The following is a 20,704-nucleotide window of genomic DNA, read 5'->3' as shown; positions in this document are numbered from 1 at the left end:
AAACGTTGAACCCCACACGCACGTTGTGGCATGTTAACTCGGAAATTTAGAACGACACGTTAAACGGAGAACTTATGAAAGATGAAAAGTATATAAGAGACTAAAATTGATAGTAAAAAGAATGTTGAGATTAAATTGTAAAAGATGAAAAGCTTTGGATTAAAAGTAAAAAAAATTAAAGGGGTTAAATTTCAAAAGATGAAAACTTTTGAATTAGAAGTGAAAAATCAAATTAATCAAAGGGGTTAAAATACCAAAGATTGAAACTTTAGACTTAAATTGCCAAAGATTGAAACTTTAGAGTTAAAAAAGAAATTAATTTCAGATTATGAAAACAAAAGAGATAAATAGATTTAGTTAAATTGATGTTTATTATTATTATTATTATTATTATTATTATTATTATTATTATTATTTAATAATAAGATAAATAAAAAATAAGGGTGATAAATTACCAGAGAATGACACGTGTGCAAAAAGGATTTTTGTTTATTAGTATAGAAAGATATGTGTGGGCCCTCGGGGTGCAAAAGCAAAAGTGCACTAATGTTAACGTTATTTCCATTTTCGTGAAAATAACGTTAAAACCCGAGGGACGGTTAATCATGCATCATGTGGTGGAGTTGATAGCTGAAAGACAAATGGGTACATGCACTAATCGGCTTTTGTCTCAATTGTTGAGTGTTATGTGCCTTATTAAGGCTTGATGCAAAACTACTATCGAGCTGGGGGTCTCACTCGAAGTAGTCTCTCTATTTCTACAGGTAAAGGCAGGGGCGGTTCTTAGAAGGCCACTGGCAGGGTCACGGCCCGGGCAAGTTTTTCGGCCGTAATTTCGATCGAAATTTTTTATATATACTATGTTTGGCCCGGGCTTGCCCGAGGTTTTTTAAGTGCCCGTGTCTTTCGGCCCTGGCACGTTTAATGGGCAAGATCTGCCACTGGGTAAAGGTAAGGTTGTCTACATCTTACACTTCTTAGACTTTACCTTAGCTTTGCTATTGATGGAATTTACGTATGATGATGATGATGATGATGAATTATTATTTTTATAATACATTATTTTAAAATATATAAAAAAATATTTGGTATTCTTGAAAGAAAAAAAAAAGTAAAATGAAAAGTAGTGAGAACAAGATGGGCATGACTGGAAAAGGAAACCTTGTCTCGACCAACTTTTGGTCAATACTTCTCGCCTGCTTTGGGGCACCACACATCATTATTTCTAACGTTTCCCCACTAAAAGAAACATACAAAAATAAACAAACATTATTGTTTAACATTTTATTTATTTATTTTAGTTAAAATATCAATTCCTAACTCTTTTTTTAAAAAAACACACACAAAAAATTAATAATACAATAAAGCATGATTTTTTTTATGTTTTAGTTCGTTCTTTTTTAAACAATAGAAAAATTACATAAAAATAACAGGTAAACGAGCAAAAGCTACGCCACAACCCCCTTTTGAATATCAAATCCAATCCTGCTACATACAAAATTCTGGTTACTCGACGTCGAGAAATTGTTGTGCACGACTCTCCGGTTCAACAAAAGTTTCACGTTACAATCCAAAAGATATGCATGCCATACTATGCTACTAGAACTTTAAATAAACAAACTTCACTAGTAACTTTTCCTACACGTAATATTTTGAAAAATAAATTAGACCCTAACATCTAGACATAATAAAATTAAAAAAAATCAAACCTATTTACCAAATATACATCCAATTTTTTTTCCATAACCCTTTAAACACTAAAAAAATAACCAAACAAAACACTATTTGGGTATGTAACATTTGATAATCATCTTGGACCCGAGAGTTCCATGGCATGGGGATCATGGTCATCATCCATCAACATCACTCCAAGCATGCTTGATGTATAGTCATCATCATTGTCATCAAGTTTTTGGACCATCCCATTTTTTCTCATGGTGTTGGGATTTATATTGTTATGTGTCGCGGCCCATTTTTCGGCTAGACCGTCCCCCTCTAGCATCCTAACCACCTCCGACATCCGTGGTCTGTGGGCCGGGGTGTACTGCGTACAAAGTAACGCCACTTGTAGCATTTCACGCACGTCGATTTGATCATAGTTGGTTCCGAGCTCCTTGTCGGTTAAAAGTTCTACCTTCTTCTCTTGGTGTGCTTTTTTCACCTGAAACGAAACGTGTTAGTACACTTGTACATTGTGCATTGACGGCTTTAAGGCGCGTAGTATTCCGATGCTTAGCGCACTTGTACATTGTGCATTGGCGACTTGTAAGGTGCCCAATATTGATGCATATGAAAGTATGAAACACTTTGGTACAAAATTCCAAGTGTAAAAGTTGATCAATGTTTTTAGACTTGTACATTGTGCATCAAAGGCTTGTACCTTCCAATTGTACAAGTTTTTAATGCATGTGTAAGCCATGTGCCCATATGGTACATTAGGTGATACATTTTAAAAATATCACATAGTAAGTAGTCATGCATGTCAAGGGCTTGTTGTACCAACTCTTTCTAACTACTAGGCCAAAGAGTACAAGTAGGTAATGCATGAAGACGAATTAGCGTTCAAATGTACAAGTTACCAACAGTGTCAGATCTAGAAAATAATTATAGGGGCAAAGTTTCAAAAAAAAAATCTATAGGGCAGCAAAATTGAAAAAACGTCAAATTTTCAAAAAAATTACACTACCGCCCCTGTTCTAAGGTATATCCACCCCTGGTTACCAATGCATGTCTACGAATAGTCCAACTAGGTAACGCGTACACAAAATAACAAGTTTCTAATGCTTAAAGAACATACCCATTCGAGCATCGCGCCTTTCTGGTTAGCCGTCTTCCCAAACTCAAACGCTCTCATCCCCGTTATCAGTTCCAACAACAAAATCCCAAAACCGAAAACATCAGTCTTCTCTGACGATTGACCAGTAGACAGATATTCCGGTGCAATGTGGCCTACGGTACCACGAACCTCAGTAGTGACATGCGAGTCAGCATGGTCAAGAAGTTTAGCCAGCCCAAAGTCACCCACTACCGCCTCATTAAACTCGTCTAACAGGACATTTGCCGCCTTCACGTCTCGGTGGATAATTTTCGGGTCACATTGTTCGTGTAGATATAATAAACCGCGTGCGGCTCCAATTGCAATTCTTTTTCGCGCATTCCAATCCAACGGCGGTTTACCTGAAAATTAAACATTTAATGATTAAAAAGATTTTCTGGAAGGACACAATAAACAAAAAACACCAAAATAATGTACCAACTCTTAACAACTTTAGCATAGTACATTAGTACCCATAACTCATCCAACATTTATTTTTGAAATTGTCAATTGGGACCCACACATGTCATGAAGTTTCCTTTTCTAGAAAGTCAACGTTGGACTTATGTTGACTTTTGGATAATAAGGTTAAAAAGTACCAACCTCTAAGCCTTGAAGCTACACTGCCATTAGCCATGAAAGGGTAAACCAGTAGTCTTTCAACAGGGGCGGCACAGTACCCGATCAACCGGAGCAAATTCCGGTGAACCGCGAGGCTAATAAGCTCCAATTCTGTCCGGAATTGTGATTCTCCGGCGGTCCCGTTGATGTCTTTTAAACGTTTGACTGCGACCATTGTCCCGTCCCCTAGTTTTCCTTTGTACACGTTACCGAATCCTCCGGTGCCGAGGATGTTTTTCGAGTTGAAATTGTCGGTTGCGTATTGGAGTTCTTTGAATGTGAAGCTTCGTAAGTTGCCTAAGTTCATTAGACCCTCTTCTGGTATATCTGCTACCATTAGTTGAGCAAAGTTAATAAAGATCATATGAAGATTACAGTTTACTTATAGAGCTATCAATGTTAAGAGTCAATTCATTGCATGTTTGACTTTTGAGGTCAATCCTGCATTTTTCTAGCTAAAAATTTGGTATGCACACTTTATAGATTTAGCATCAAAGACTCAAAAGCTTTAGTGTATGCGTGCAATCAACGTCTTGACAAGGTAATATTAAGCGGCTCAAACTATCTCCACACCAAGTGTGTAGATAGCCACCCAAAAAAATGTTTTTTTTTGTCCTATATGCACACCCTGCAGTAGCGAGCTGTGGCCAAAGCACGACGTTTTGGTCCGGTCAACCAGACAAAGACTGATGGGTTGTCTAACGGGTCTGTTGATCGGACCAAAACACCGAGCTTTGGCCGCGTTTTAGTCCTGTCAACCAGACACCCGGTCAGTCTTTTGTCTGGTTGACAGGACCAAAACGCGGCCAAAGCTAGGCGTTTTGGTCCGATCAACAGACTCGTCAAACGCCCGTCAGTCTTTGTCTGGTTAACCGGACCAAAACGTCACGCTTTGGCCACAGCTCGACACTGCAGGGTGTGCATATAGGACAAAAAAAACACTTTTTGGTGTGTATATAAGCATATTGGTGTGCCAGTAGGTACACCCTATTAAGCTGCAGGTCCACTTATTATTTTTCATCGCATGTTGAAGAGTTGGTCTTGTTCCAAATTTGATATTATCTACAGATAGTTGATGTGGCAGCTTTGAGTGGAGCTTGTCCAATTGCGCTTGGGCCGTCAATTGCTGGTAAGTGGGGATGATGCAAAAACCAATCAATACTGCAGCGTTTTAATTAAAAAATGACTTTCACAAAAGTATTTCCCTCCGTTTTTTCTTTTTTAAAGCAGATAATGTTAGTATTGGGGTAGTCCGCTATTTTCAGTTTTATGTAAGGATTCAACTTAATGTGTGTTACTATTTAAAGTATTAATCAAGACTTAGCTATTTATCATATCTGAATTTTTTGACAAAGACTGTATATTTTTAAAACCGAAATTTTCAAATGTCAATTGGAGTTTTTATGCTGTGATGTACCGCCATCTTTATCAAAATTCGAAAACTCAACGCATCTTATTGATTAGTTATATATATATCTTAACGGCCAATCATTTTATTTATTTATTTAATATATTTAATACTATTCGAGGATTATAGATAATTTTTAATGTGTAATAACCAGATTACAACTACATATAATAAATAACAATACTACCCTCAAATAATGTTAATATTTATCATATAAAATAAATAAAAAAAGATGATTGTTTGTTAAGAAATCTAGCTTAAAATACTTAAATTATTTGGTAGTTCTGTTCTCATCCTATATATAATAGGGTTTTTTGAATCTACCTGTCTATATATTATTTGTCTATTCAAGATATAAACCGATCTCAGTAATATAACTCCAAACATGCGCATTTGGTACATTGGTATTATTAGGAGTTTTTAAACGTACATTTCTTGTTCATACTCCACTATTTCAATTTTCATGCTTTGGTAAAAATCATAACAGGCGTCTTCACAACTAGTGATGAATTGTATAAGGAGGTGGATGCTACCGCTAAAGTCACTGGAGAAAGACTTTATAAGTTGCCAATGGAGGAAGGATACTGTGAATTTATGAAATTTGAGGTGGCTGATACGGTCATCACTGGCGTTCCTCACGACGGACCTATTACCGCAGCTCTTTTCTTGAAGCAGGTATTTTGCTTGTTCTGTTTGTCTCATGATAATTGCAATATCTTCCATTTTCAAATGTCCTGTTAAAACAGAATATTAATCTACTATCTACTTATTGAACAGTATATATTATAGGCTTTTATCCAATAGAGTCCTATTCATCCTTTCAACTAACCCATTCTGTTGAGGAGTCCATGGTATTGTTAAATGCCTTGCAATACCATGTTTCTTGTAGTAAAAGTTGAACTCATTATTGCAAAACTCTAGCCCATTATCAGTTCCCAGCTTCTTTATCTTTCTCTCAGCTTGATTTTCAACCAGAACCTTCCATTCTTTGAACTTTTAAAATGCTTCATTCTTATGCTTCAGAATATAGACCCAGACTCTTCTTGAATAAGAAGCTCCACCTGGAGATAAATTCTTTGTAGGCCCCCAAAGATCAGCATGAACATAATCTAAGACCCCCTTTGTTCTATGTATACCCTTTGAAAACTTAACTCTCTTTGCCTTTTCCAGCAAACAGTTCTCACAATCACCATAGTCACAATTATTTAGATCTTCAATAACTTCCTGTTTCTTTAACTCCATTAACCCTTGATTACTCATATGCCCAAGTCTTTTATGCCATTTCATTGCATTACTTGCTGTTTTACCCTCAGCCACAGAAACTGTACCAACTTCTAGTTTTTCATCTAAAACATAAGTATTATTATCTCTTCTTGAACCAGTTAACACAACCAATGAACCCTTTACTATCTTAGCCTTACCATCTCTTAGAACCACTACATACCCTTTTCTTTCAAATGTTCCCAAGGGTATCAGGTTTCTTTTTAATTCAGGAATATATCTAACATTGGTAAGTTCAATCATTGTTCCATTGTTTAACTTGAATGAGATAGTTCCAATACCTTTGATCTGACATGGATGATCATCACCTAATTGAACATAGCCCTGTGACTCCATCTTCAACTCTTTGAAGAACTCTTTATGAGGTGTCATGTGGTAAGAACAGCCTGAATGTAGTACCCATAACTGAATAGACTCCATCTTTGTAACCATAAGAACATCTGCACTCTCACAACTTTCACAAGAACCTTCTCGTGATCCAGTTACATGTTTCTTGTTTTGATTGAACTCTGATTTCTTCTTTTTTCATCTGGACAATCTCTTTTAAAATGCTTCTCAGAATTGCAGACAAAACACCTTCTCTTCCCCTCTGATTTATAGACCTGTTTAAAGAACCCTTGTTCTTGCTACCCCTTTGTTCAGGTCTTCATCTAATGTATAACCCATCAGATCCATCATCCTTTAATTCTCCTTTCTTCTGTTATTCTTTAGAATTCATAGCAGAAACAACTTCTTCCATGGTCAAACTCTCCCTTCCAAACATCACAGTATCTACAAAGTGTTCATATGACACTGGTAAAGATGATAAGAAGATAATAGCCCTATCTTCATCATCAATTTCCACTTCAATGTTCTCAAGATCAAGAATGATCTAGTTAAACTCATCAATGTGGTCTTCTCAATTTCCACTTCAATGTTCTCAAGATCAAGAATGATCTAGTTAAACTCATCAATGTGGTCTTCTAAAGACTTACAAGGTGTCATCTGAAACATATAAAATCGTTTCTTGAGATATAATATGTTGGCTAATGACTTTGTCATATACAGACCTTCCAATTTCGACCAAACACCAGCAGCTGTTGTTTCTTTGAAAACCTCCCTCAGAACTCTATCACCGAGACTAAGAATAATCGTACTATGAGCCTTCTCCATCACTTCTTTCTTTTCTTTATCTGTAAACCCTTCAGGTAACTCTTCTTCACCCTTCAAAGCATCAACAACTCTGTGATGTACTAACAGTGCCCTCATCTTCAACCTCCAGACTGAAATCATTCTTACCATGGAAGTTTTCAATATCAAACTTAGCGCTTGTCACCATTCTTGTTTCTCCAATCGTTTCTCCAACCGATTTGCACAGAAAACTCTTTCAAGATCGAGCCAACAATGGCTCTGATACCAATTGTTAACTTTAAAGCGGAATTATAGAAACTAAATGAAAGAATACTGATCAAAAGAAACAATTCGTCAACAAGTTCTTATTGATCAATTCAATACAGAATCAAGAACATCGCACTGATGATTACATAAATCTAAAAGGAATTGAACTGAAACTAATTACAAAGAGAATGCCTAAAATCAAAGCCCTAACCAGCTTATAACAAACTGTAACAGTCAAATGTATCAACTGTTCACAACTAGCCCTTCTACTTATTACTTATTTCTGTTTTCAGACAAAAACACTATACTTTCAGTAACTTTACATTTTCTACCCAAAGTTAAACAAACTCTTCAACCACTGTTGACCTTTGACTTTATTATGTTGACTTCACTTGAATTCATCATTAAACATTGTTGACTTGTGTTGGTCATCAGATTTTAACCTCAATACTAACAATCTAATGTTATAACTTGATAAATTTACGTCTTGACCCACCATGATCATTACAAAGAACCGTGGTTGTACTAATCAAGCTCCCTTGTTTTGTAAATACAATAAAGGTTTTAGAGTTGAGATGTTTGACTATTGGTTCAAATCAATGGCTCTTTGCATTTTGTAGTTTGTTAAAGAGGAAATACAATGGTTGCACATTGACATGTCTGGTCCAGTTTGGGATGATAAGAAAAAAACAGCGACCGGATTTGCTATACCCACTTTGGTGGAATGGATCATGTCCAGCTCGGTATCTCATTCTGGTGCACAAGTGGCAGCTACCAATTTGGGCGCGGAAATGTCCAAAGGTCAAGAACCCAAGAGAAGGAAACGGAGACGACGTCCGTGGTCGGAGGATGTCCAGAAAGAAAATTGAGCTGTGTGCCTTGCATTTTGTATTAACATTTTTTTTATCATGCTTTAGCTAGCTTAATGAGGCTCCAATGACCCTTGAAATATTTCAAGAGAACCATTTGAAAACGATGTTTGGAAACGATGTTAAATTGTAACTTACTTATATGAGGTATTCTATAATGTTGTGGTGCTTTTTTTTGCTTATAATATTTTTCTTCTGATGCTATGTAGGTCATTTATCTATTGTATTACAATTTTACATAGCTGCATTGGCTTAGCCTAATAATTACTTCTAGTGCATACTATATATCTATGCTATAATCAACTAGCCTCAATGGCAAAACCTACGTATACTGATGATGGGGACCTTTTAGATGATGGATTTGATATGGTATTATTGCATATTATGTTTTATACATAAAATCAGTATATATATTATTCTATGTTTTTGTGTGCAGATACCTTTATGATGTTATCTACAATACCTTTATGATGTTATCTACATTACGTCACGTGCTTTGTGCAACTCACGTCTATCATATCCGGGAAGTTTTGGTGGATATATGCTGTGGTAAGATCATTGTTTTTACGTCTTTTTTATGCTACTTTATCGCAACATGGTAGAATATTGTGTTTGTAGCATGAACTGCTAGAAAAGTAATGATTTTTTGTTTGTGTTTTTTTTTAGATGCCCCCACATTTGCATTTGATTAAGGGGTTTCTCCCTCAGGGTTCAGAGGTACTTCTTTCACTTGACCCAATATACTTATGAACCGGTGGATTCGAGTTTCGTTTCATCTCTAACGGTCGCTTGACGTGAATGATTTTCATTGGTTTATAATTTTATCCCGATTTACAAGGAGTTGAAGAGAATGAAAAGACGCGAAAGAAAAGAGAGAAGATGGAGAAGAAAGCCTCAAGAGGAAAATTTGTTAAAGCAAAAGGTCGATAGTTTTAAATTTGTTAAACTTTTTTACCCGTTGTTCGAGTACTTAGTTCGATTAAAATGGACTAGAATTTTACTAATGGCTTTTAAATTTGGGATTAACCGTCTTAACTTCATGAAACAAGTATTAAAACGTGATTAGCCTACTATTCACATGGATCTATATGAGGTTGTTCTATTTTCGTGTGTGATTTAACTTTTTAAGTACGGACTATTTAAGACTAGACGGGTGTATTGATAACCCGGTGCGACTACTAGGGGTAATACAAGTTTTGTATTCAGTGCATTGAGATGCACGGATACAAGTTTTTAAAACATAAAAAAGGGCAAACCTGGTGAACGAGGCTTCAACATGTGTGGGATGCAATTCTGCAAGATTTTGTTTCCACGACTTGAACATGATGCAAGAACCTTACCGTTGCTTCGATGCTCATCCCTTTCAAGTTTTTAAAATATGTGACATTAAATAATCAGAATAAGATAATTAGTTCTTGTTAAACACGTTTTGGGTAAGTGTGCAACGTGTTGTTCTGAAGTCCGAACATGCTAACAGGCTCACGCCTGACCACCCTAGGCCCACCACGTGAGAAGTAAATTAGACTCACTTAGCGGCAAGGCGATGAATGGTGTCAAGCCCAAGGATCGAACACCAGACCTTTTTGTTTTGTTTGATAAGGGTGCAAAACACTCCACTTGCTACCGAAGAATATAAAAGTTTATATAAATTAAATAAAAGTATAAAAATCTCATTAACATAAACAAACGAAGATGAACGAACATTCACGGATATGTTACCGAACGTTCACGAACACAATTAAACAAACGAGACCTATGTTCATGTTTGTTCATTTGAATAATCGAACGGAATTCTTGTTAATGTTCATTCATTCATTCAATAAACGAACGAACGTGAGCAAACTTTCCGCCGAATGGTTCACAAACTGTTCGCCAAACGTTCGGTTCATTTACAACCCTAGGGATGATATTTAATATAGTAGTATACATTCAAAAAGTAATTGTTATTTTATAGTTGTTTTAGGTGTTGTGAATCTAATACTTTTTGAACGGCAAATTCTTTTAATCCTTATCTCGTCTCTAGGACTTGAATTCAAGATCTTCCCTTCCTAAACCTAGGCGTTAAAATGATTTACCTTTTATCAATAGACCGGTAACATGTTTTATTTTTTGATATAGTTAAAGAAAAGTTAAACCCTACTTAAATCGGTGAGGCATCCTAATCCTGTATGACTCAGACACCACAAGTTAAATATTTTGTAGATAAAACCATGGTTGCAAAAATCGCGACTAGCCGGCGATTAATCGCTGACTAGTTGCTAGTCGCCCATCAACTAAGTAATTTTCAGCTAATCAGTAAAAAAATCGCTAGTCGGCCTAGTCGGCCCTAATCGGCCCTAGTCGGCCCTAATCGCGACTAGTCGGTCGGGAAAATCGGAAAAAATCGGGAAAAAACAAAAAAAAAATCGGAAAAAATCAGAAAAAATCGGAAAAAATCAGAAAAAATCGGAAAAAAACACATATTCCGGCCAAAACCTCCCAGATTCCGGTCAAAACTTGTCCACTTAAAAAAATTACGTATAAAAATATATGTATATATGTATAAAAACTTAAAATTACACATAAAAAGTCCGATCCGATTAATCCTGAGTAATCCCGAGTAGTCGCTAGTCCCTACCTCACCGACCCGCTAGCGACTAGCGAGTTCTCCAACCTTGGATAAAACTAACTTTTTAACCTATCATTATTTTGGAGGATGAAGATAGAATGAGAATATTTTGCCAATTATAATATAATTATTCCATCTTTTACTTTAGTTTGGTTTCGTTGGTGAAAGTGGTATGGGAGTTGTGAGAATAAAGTTATATATTTATTTATTTCAATGGCATTGTGAGAATAAAGTTGTAAAAAGCCTTTAAAAATAAAATGTAATTTAATCAATTTTTATTGTTTAAAATCCATCTTGAAAAGCAATCCTTTGAAATTTTCTTTTAAATATGTAAACAGTATTAAAGAAATATCATATAAATCAAATTACAATTACACAGTATTAAATAAATATCATATAAATCAAATTACAATTTAACGGACATAAAAATTATTTTTATATAGTATGCGCATATAATGTATATATGTGTGGACCTCGGGGTGCAAAAGTGAAAGTGCACTAATTTTAATGTTATTTTACTAATTTCGTAAAAATAACGTTAAAAACGAGGGACGGTTAATCATGTATCATGTGTTGGCGTTGATAGCCGAAAGACTAATCGGCTTTTGTCTCAATTGCTGAGTGTTATGTGTCTTGTGTCTAAGGCTTGATGTAAAACTACTATCGAGCCGGGAGTCTCACTGGAAGCAGTCTCTCTATTCCTACGAGTAAAGGTAAGGTTGTCTACATCTTACATTTCTCAGACCTTACCTTACCTTAACTTTGCTATTGGTGGGATTTACTGAGCATGATGATGATAAATTATTATCTTTATAATACATTATTTTAAAAATATAAAAAATATTTGGTATTCTTGAAAGAAAAAAAAAAGTAAAAATGAAAAGTGGTGAGAACAAGATGAGCATGACTGGAAAACCTTGTCTCGACCAACTTTTGGTCAATACTTCTCGCCTGCTTTGGGGCACCACACAATACACATCATTATTTCTAACGTTTCCCCACTAAAAGAAACATATAAAAATAAACAAACATTATTGTTTAACATTTTATTTATTTATTTTAGTTAAAATATCAAATCCTAACTCTTTTTTTAAAAAAAACACACACAAAAAATTAATAATACAATAAAGCATGATTTTTTTATGTTTTAGTTCGTTCTTTTTTAAACAATAGAAAAATTACATAAAAATAACAGGTAAACGAGCAAAAGCTACGCCACAACCCCCTTTTGAATATCAAATCCAATCCTACTAAATACAAAACTCTGGTTACTCAGTGTCGAGAAATTATTGTGCACGACTCGCTGGTTCAACGAAAGTTTCACATTACAATCCAAAAGATATGCATTCTATGCTATGCTACTAGAACTTTAAATGAACAAACTTCACTAGTAACTTTTCCTACACGTAATATTTTGAAAAATAAATTAGACCCTAACATCTAGACATAATAAAATTAAAAAAAAAATCAAACCTATTTACCAAATATACATCCAATTTTTTTCCATAACCCTTTAAACACTAAAAAATAACCAAACAAAACACTTTTTTTTCTCAAGATTCCTATTTGGGTATGTAACATTTGATAATCATCTTGGACCCGAGAGTTCCATGGCATGGGGATCATGGTCATCATCCATCAACATCACTCCAAGCATGCTTGATGTATAGTCATCATCATTGTCATCAAGTTTTTGGACCATCCCATTTTTTCTCATGGTGTTGGGATTTACATTGTTATGCGTCGCGGCCCATTTTTCGGCTAGACCGTCCCCCTCTAGCATCCTAACCACCTCCGACATCCGTGGTCTGTGGGCCGGGGTGTACTGCGTACAAAGTAACGCCACTTGTAGCATTTCGCGCACGTCGATCTGATCATAGTTTGTTCCGAGCTCCTTGTCGGTTAAAAGTTCTACCTTCTTCTCTTGGTGTGCTTTTTTCACCTGAAACGAAACGTGTTAGTACACTTGTACATTGTGCATTGACGGCTTTAAGGCGCATAATATTCCGATGCTTAGCGCACTTGTACATTGTGCATTGGCGACTTGTAAGGTGCCCAATATTGATGCATATGAAAGTATGAAACACTTTGGTACAAAGTTTCAAGTGTAAAAGTTGATCAATGTTATTAGACTTGTACATTGTGCATCAAAGACTTGTACCTTCCAATTGTACAAGTTTTTAATGCATGTGTAAGCCATGTGCCCATATGGTACATTAGGTGATACATTTTAAAAATATCACATAGTAAGTAGTCATACATGTCAAGGGCTTGTTGTACCAACTCTTTCTAACTACTAGGCCAAAGAGTACAAGTAGGTAATGCATGAAGACGAATTAGCGTTCAAATGTACAAGTTACCAACAGTGACGGATGTAGAAAATAATTATAGGGGCAAAGTTTCAAAAAAAATTTATAGGGGCAACAAAATTGAAAAAACGTCAAATTTTCAAAAAAATTACACTACCGCCCCTGTTCTAAGGTATATCCACCCCTGGTTACCAATGCATGTCTACGAATAGTCCAACTAGGTAATGCGTACACAAAATAACAAGTTTCTAATGCTTAAAGAACATACCCATTCGAGCATCGCGCCTTTCTGATTAGCCGTTTTCCCAAACTCAAACGCTCTCATCCCCGTTATCAGTTCCAACAACAAAATCCCAAAACCGAAAACATCAGTCTTCTCTGACGATTGACCAGTAGACAGATATTCCGGTGCAATGTGGCCCACGGTACCACGAACCTCAGTAGTGACATGCGAGTCAGCATGGTCAAGAAGTTTAGCCAGCCCAAAGTCACCCACCACCGCCTCATTGAACTCGTCTAACAGAACATTTGCCGCCTTCACGTCTCGGTGGATAATTTTCGGGTCACATTGCTCGTGTAGATATAATAAACCGCGCGCGGCTCCAATTGCAATTCTTTTTCGCGCATTCCAATCCAACGGCGGTTTACCTGAAAATTAAACATTTAATAATTAAAAAGATTTTCTTGAAGGACACAATAAACAAAAAACACCAAAATAATGTACCAACTCTTAACAACTTTAGCATAGTACATTAGTACCCATAACTCATCCAACATTTATTTTTGAAATTGTCAATTGGGACCCACTCACCCACACATGTCATGAAGTTTCCTTTTCTAGAAAGTCAACGTTGGACTTATGTTGACTTTTGGATAATAAGGTTAAAAAGTACCAACCTCTAAGCCTTGAAGCTACACTGCCATTAGCCATGAAAGGGTAAACCAGTAGTCTTTCAACAGGGGCGGCACAGTACCCGATCAACCGGAGCAAATTCCGGTGAACCGCGAGGCTAATGAGCTCCAATTCTGTCCGGAATTGTGATTCTCCGGCGGTCCCGTTGACGTCTTTTAAACGTTTGACTGCGATCATTGTCCCGTCCCCTAGTTTTCCTTTGTACACGTTACCGAATCCTCCGGCGCCGAGGATGTTTTTCGAGTTGAAATTGTCGGTTGCGTATTGGAGTTCTTTGAATGTGAAGCTTCGTAAGTTGCCTAAGTTCATTAGACCCTCTTCCGGTATATCTGTCACCATTAGTTTAGCAAAGTTAAGTTGCCTAAGTTCGAATTCTTAGTATGTTTGACTTTTTCGGTCAACCGGCATTTTTCTAGCTTAAAATTTGGTATGCACACTTTAGATATTTAGCATCAAAGCATAGGCCTATGAATAAACCAAACGAACACGAACAGAGGTATGTCCGTATTCGTTCATATAACTTTAACCGAACATGAACATATAACCGAACACAGTTTTTTGCTCATGTTCGTTTATTAAGAAAAAAATGGGCATGTTCGTGTTCGTTTATGTTTGTTCGTTTAAAACCTAAATGAACGGTCACCAATTAGTTTATATAAGTAGTTAGACAGTTCCTTTTATGTTGAATATTTTTTATAAATAAGTAGTTAGACAGTTCCTTTTATGTTGAATATTTTTTATAAATAAGTAGTTAGACAGTTCCTTTTATGTTGAATATTTTTTATAAATATAACTACTTACGTATATTTAAATTAAAACGGACATAAACAAAGAAACATAAATGAACGTTCACAAACATAAAGGAACGGACAAAATGTGTGTTCATGTTCGTTCGTTTAATTAAATGAACAAAAACCGGTGTTCATGTTCGTTTGTTTAATTAAATGAACAAAAATGGTGTTCATGTCCGTACGTTAATTGTCATTAAAGCATATAAATATCATCTCAAATATGTAACCAAGAACGCGATCCTTTGACCTTGAAAGTCAAATCAAACAAAAGGAATATAACAATACCATTAATATCAAGAACGCTTTGCTTCTGGTTTCGGCCTCGTTTCCACAAGAGAACTCCAAGTGAGGCGAGGAGAAGCACAAGGCAACCGAGACTGATTCCAAGAGCGACCACTACTTTTTTCGACTTATTTTTTCCTGAAAAATTGCAATTATTAGAAAGAGAAACTTGGTTTAGAGAGAGCGAGAGATAATCAAACGCTTCAAAAGTTCATACCTGATGATGGATTAAGATTAAAAGAAAGAGGCTCGGGTAAAGTTGACCCGTAACAACCTTCATTAGCATGGCTCCCGCAAATCATAGGATTACCGACAATACTGTTCAAGAAATGGATAAAGATTGCATTATAAATCTTTATAACAAGAAAAGAACATAACATAACCAGTGTTGGGATTTTTATATGTAATCTTCAGTTTTATATATATACGCCCACATATTTATGTGTATTTTTTTAGCAAGACAAGTTTTAACTAGGGGTGCAAACGAGCCGAGCTACTCGCGAGCTACTCGAGCTCGGCTCGAAAAAAAGCTTGAACGAGCCGAGCTTAAACGAGCTCGAGCCTGAGCCTAAAAAACAAGCTCGTTTAGTAAACGAACCCAAACCCGAGCTTCGCTTATCGAGCTCGAGCCGGCTCGCGAGCCTAAACGAGCTTTCTGTTAATATATTTTTTTTAATATATTAAACATATAAATATAATAATAATTACCATTTATATAAATATAAAAAAATAACTTAACTATATGTATAATAATAATTATAATTAATATAAATTAATTAATAAATACTAAACGAGTCAAGCCCGAGCCGAGCTCGAGCTTGAAAATTTACCTTCGAGCTTTAGAAATAGAGCTCGAATCAAGCCGAGCTCGAGCTCGAGCTTTCATATGTTAAACGAGCTCGAGCTTGAGCCTGGTCGAGCTCGGGCTCGAGCCTGGTCGAGCTCGGGCTCGGCTCGTTTGCACCCCTAGTTTTAACCTCTCATCGACTCATTTTTTTTAAGTATACAAGATTTATCACCGGAATTTGGCCGGAACTGCCGATTTTTGGCCGATTAGGACTGCCTAGGACTGTTGTTAACCGTCTAGTGATTAATTGCCGATTAGAGGAAAATTACTCGGTAAACCTCCAGCTAGCGATTAATCAGCGAGTAACTGGATGCTAGCCGGTAAAATACAAATATTTTCTACAAGATTCACACATACATACTTGAATGTTCTTGTTGAAAACTTGGGAAGAGGACCACTGAGATTGTTGTTTGACAAATCTCTGAAATGAAACAAATTTTGTCAATGATTAAATTATTGCAAACCTTTGACAAAGACCATACAAGCAAAAATAAATAAATAAATAAATAAAAAATAAGTAATTAATTAATAAAATAAGTAAACTCACAAGAGTGCTAGTTGAGGGAGTGAGGCTAAAGACAAAGGAATGGCTCCAGACAAGGTGTTGTTATTCAACCTTCTACTCATAACATTACATGACAAAATCAAACAATTTCAATGGTCAACTTAAACTAATAAAATTGACCCATCAAAGATCATGTTTCAAATAAGGAGTTTTAGAGAGAGAAAGTGGATTACTCACAGGTATTGCAGGTTGCTCAAATGACTAAGTGACTCAGGCACATGACTAGTTAGCTTGTTGTTTGAGAGATCTAGTGTTTGTAGCTTTGGAAGGTGGCCTATCCCGGCCGGAATTCGGCCGGAGATGTTGTTATTCTGCAACAACCTGTTGTGATCATCAAGAAATTGGTTACAAGAAAATTAGGGTCGTAAAGACCACTCGCAAGCTACGCAAGATTGGCTCGCTAAAGGCTAGAATCAATCCCAACTTGAGCAGGCACGGACCCAAGCTTCACTTATCGAGCTAGCTAGCCTAAACGAGCTCTAGCCCAAACTTCACTTATCGAGCTCAGGTCGGCTCAAAGGCCTAAACGAACTCAAGCCCAAGCTTCACTTATCAAGCTCGAGCTAGCTGGCGAGCTTCAAGAGCATGTTGTGTATATAACTTTTATTTAATACACTAAGCAAGTAAGCATATAGTTATACGATAATTATCTTAATAAAATAACTAAATATATCTAAATAACATATATTATGTTATATAAAATTTATAACTATAAATATATAAAAATTATTACAAAAGTATAGAATTTAATTGATAATAAATAATAAATAAGCCGAACTCGAGTTAAAAAACTACTCACAAGTCGAGTTCAGAAAGAGAGCTAGAAACGAGTCAAGCTCGAGCAACAATAAGTTAAATGAGCAAGCCCGAGCCAAGGAAAACTCAGCTCGGCCCGGCTCATGTACACCCTGAAGAAAACACATGTTTTCAAAAACTTACACTTGGCGAAGGTTTGTGAGATTAGCAATAACCCCTGGTAATGTTCCTGATAACCCCTGGCTTGGAGCTCCACTGTAATGAATCAAACAGTAAACAACACATATATATATATATATAAATATAAATGTTTTGTACATATATGTGAAAAAAACAACATACAGGCCAGTAACAAGATTATCAGGAGAACAAGTAATCATAGCCCAGCTACAAGGATCAACAGAATCCTCATCCCAATTGCTAAAAGCTCCATGAGGATCATTCAAACCATTTCTAAAAGAAATCAAAGCCACAACTGCACACACAATTTCACATCAAGAAATCAAAAACCCATCAAGATTATTAACTACACAACAAAACCCAGAAAGGAATTTCAAAAAGGTTGACCAAAACCTTCAGGATTCCGAGCTTCATATGACAGAGAAACAGAGAAAAACAGAGGAAGAAAACAGAGGACAAATATTCTGAAACTTTGCAGCATCATTATTATTATTATTATTCAATGCCAGTTTTCACCATTAAATTTTGAAGAAATGTGAAGAAATAACATGAAATAACACGGAGTAAATGAAGTTATATGAGTAAAAGGTTTGATTTTGTGTGGGAATTGTGGGGCAATTTGGTCTGTGATTTTGGGTAAGTCACAACATATGCAATTGCAAATGTTATTTGTATAGAGAGAGAAAGTAAGAGAGAGAGAGAGAGGGAGAATCAGGTGGGGATGATATTGTGGTGTCAGTGACAGTGAGTGAGGGGTGTCAAGTGTAAATTATGGGACTTTCTTTCTTCAAGATGCTTTAATGGTTAACGTGCGCGGGTGTGGTTAACTTGCGCTTATTCTTTTTCTTTGTTTAAATTTCTTTTCACTGTTGTGGGTCTGATGGCTTTACGTAGATGAAGCTCAGCAAAGAAGAGAAAAAAATGTTGTATATTATTTTTTTCTTTTTCTGTTCAATCTAATTTTCAAATCTAGAAGGATGCCTGGAAGAGTAGTGTAATAGTCCATGAGGGATAAAGTTGTTACGACATACTATAATATTATAGAAAAGGATAATTGAGATTAGACTTAGAAGAGAAACTAGGATTATCGTAAACTAATAGTCCATATGGTCTTCATTGATCTTGAGAACAGAGACGTCCCTGATTACTCTTAAAAAAAATTAGGTTTTTGGCGAAAAAAAAAAAAATTGGGTCCAAAACTATGGTCATAAGGAAATAAATTAAAGTATAAAGCCTTGGTGGTGGAGGTAAGACTTAAACTTGAGACCATATTATTTTGACATGGTTTTTCCACTCTACCATCAACACTTATTTACATAATGAATGGATGCATATATTAAATATGTAATTTATTTTATATATCAAAGCTTATAAAAATCTTTTGGGCCCTTTTAAAATTTGGGTCTCGAGCGACGACACAGGTTTGTCGGCCCTGCTTGAGAAGGCATATGACAGTGTCCCTCATAGATTGATTTGGGACAATTTAGAAAGTAGAGGAGTTTCAGGGAAATATATAGACTTAAGGAAAAATTACAAGTTTTGTCCTTTATCTTGATACCATATTTCAGGCGATGTCCTTTTCAACGAATTTTAACAACTTTTGCCATTTATAGGGAATTTTGTTGCACATTTTGTCCTTTGACTTTAACCTAGTTAGATTTTCTTGTTAAATCTGGTCATGTGCAAGTCACATAAGGGTAGTTTAGTCTTTATACATATAAAGGACAATTTTTATAAATACTGATATATGTATAAATATATACATATATTTATGTATGTATGGATAATGGCACCATGCTTAGGCTTGAAGAAGAAGAAGCACACACGATACACACCTTTCTTCTTTAACCTTCTACTTCTCTTTTAAATCACCATGGCAGCACCTAGCACCTGCACTTAGAGCATTCTCATCCAATCCATCAAATTATACATACATTCCACTAAAAAACAACTCCTATATCAATATATTTCCACTAAAAACAAATATTTTTCTCTCTTCTTTTCAATTAAATAATATTATCATCACATTTTTCTCTTTCTTTCACTCACAACCACTTTCAGTATACTGAGTGAACAGTGTCCCCCCAAATATACAGATGAGCAGTAACATTTTCTCTCTCCTCCACTCACAACCACTTTTATACCCTTTACAATATAAAAACTCACCCTCACAAGTTTTGATGGATTGAATGAGAATGCTCTTAACACACATGATTCCACCACCACTATATTCAAATTCCTCTGCAGGTAAGGTGGCAAAATATGTTAGGAAATTTAGTAAAAATGTGTTTTTTACTAAATATTTTGACATCAATAATATTTATATATGTGTTGTATAAATAATTATTTATGGGTTTGTGTTCAAACTATGTCCAAATAGAGCTAAGATGAATGAGATATCGAAGCTTGAAGTTGTATGTTTGGACCAAACGAAGATGAGAAAAATGGATTGAGATTTGTCACATTGTCCCACATAGGTGGAATGACAAAACTTAAAGTGGTATACAAGGAGGAGCACTCCTTAAAGGCAAACACTAGTGGGGACCAAAGGGTGCATCGCACCCGCACATATGCACGCGTGACATGGCTATAGGCCCAATGTGGTGCACTTTGAACTTCGCACACCGCCTTTGTATTTTTGCCAATGAGCGCGTGGTCAGATACATGGCGGGTCCGCGTATGGCGCACCTTTGGGTGGCGTAGGCGGATGCCATGGCATGGAACATGTCGATGCGGCGCGAGCTCCTTAGGCACATGACGCACATCATTGGCTATGGCGAAGTATGCAAAGTAGCATCCGTGTGGCGCGCGAGTATGGATGGCGCATGACCAGGAGGCGTCCTGGTATGCGTAGTGGCATCCAATTAGCGCGTGGCGCGAGAAGGTGTATCTCCGCAGAAGCGTAGTGCAGGTTCAACTAAGGCGCGCCTGCATGCGCGCTCGACCGATCAAACCAGTCTACTTACTAGAGAGTTAATGGTAGACGGTTTCACTAGTGCCATAAGTTGAATGGCAGTTTCTTTTTACCACTTAATATCCATTAAGTAAGAGTTTAACCCTTTTTATTACAAGATTAATTATC

The 20,704-nt window shown here is 36.2% G+C and overlaps 3 protein-coding genes across 4 annotated transcripts; 1 reads left to right on the top strand and 2 right to left on the bottom strand.

Moving 5' to 3' along the window:
* Positions 1–1,606: 1,606 nt before the first annotated feature.
* Positions 1,607–18,354, bottom strand: LOC110893981 (probable LRR receptor-like serine/threonine-protein kinase At4g30520). Of its 2 annotated transcripts, XM_022141141.2 has the most exons (12): positions 18,016–18,354; positions 17,785–17,917; positions 17,626–17,697; positions 16,864–17,007; positions 16,669–16,740; positions 16,483–16,542; positions 15,492–15,592; positions 15,278–15,412; positions 14,186–14,530; positions 13,557–13,936; positions 12,554–12,921; positions 1,607–1,793 (listed from the first exon to the last, which is right to left on the bottom strand). In XM_022141141.2, exons 1-11 carry the CDS (start codon positions 18,104–18,106, stop codon positions 12,568–12,570), a joined length of 1,887 nt encoding a protein of 628 aa, XP_021996833.1. In that variant the 5' UTR covers positions 18,107–18,354; the 3' UTR covers positions 1,607–1,793; positions 12,554–12,567. The 2 variants fall into 2 exon arrangements, with proteins under 2 accessions (XP_021996833.1, XP_035836644.1); XM_035980751.1 differs by lacking the exon at positions 1,607–1,793 and having other exon boundaries at positions 12,284–12,921.
* Positions 1,615–3,964, bottom strand: LOC110893982 (probable LRR receptor-like serine/threonine-protein kinase At4g30520). The gene is made up of 3 exons (XM_022141142.2): positions 3,419–3,964; positions 2,798–3,177; positions 1,615–2,161 (listed from the first exon to the last, which is right to left on the bottom strand). The coding sequence occupies exons 1-3, from the start codon at positions 3,798–3,800 to the stop codon at positions 1,808–1,810; spliced, it is 1,116 nt and encodes a 371-aa protein (XP_021996834.1). The 5' UTR covers positions 3,801–3,964; the 3' UTR covers positions 1,615–1,807.
* On the top strand, positions 3,870–8,732 carry LOC110892372 (leucine aminopeptidase 2, chloroplastic-like; the record flags this gene model as incomplete). The annotated part of the gene is made up of 4 exons (XM_022139538.2): positions 3,870–3,977; positions 4,505–4,565; positions 5,332–5,519; positions 8,123–8,732. Coding segments are annotated over 4 exons (606 nt in total), but the record flags the coding sequence as incomplete, so codon positions are not given.
* Positions 18,355–20,704: the final 2,350 nt, after the last annotated feature.

The sequence above is a fragment of the Helianthus annuus genome, chromosome 12 (assembly GCF_002127325.2).
Source record: "Helianthus annuus cultivar XRQ/B chromosome 12, HanXRQr2.0-SUNRISE, whole genome shotgun sequence".
NCBI classification, from domain to species: domain Eukaryota; kingdom Viridiplantae; phylum Streptophyta; class Magnoliopsida; order Asterales; family Asteraceae; genus Helianthus; species Helianthus annuus.
This window is presented reverse-complemented; position numbering and strand designations above follow the sequence as displayed.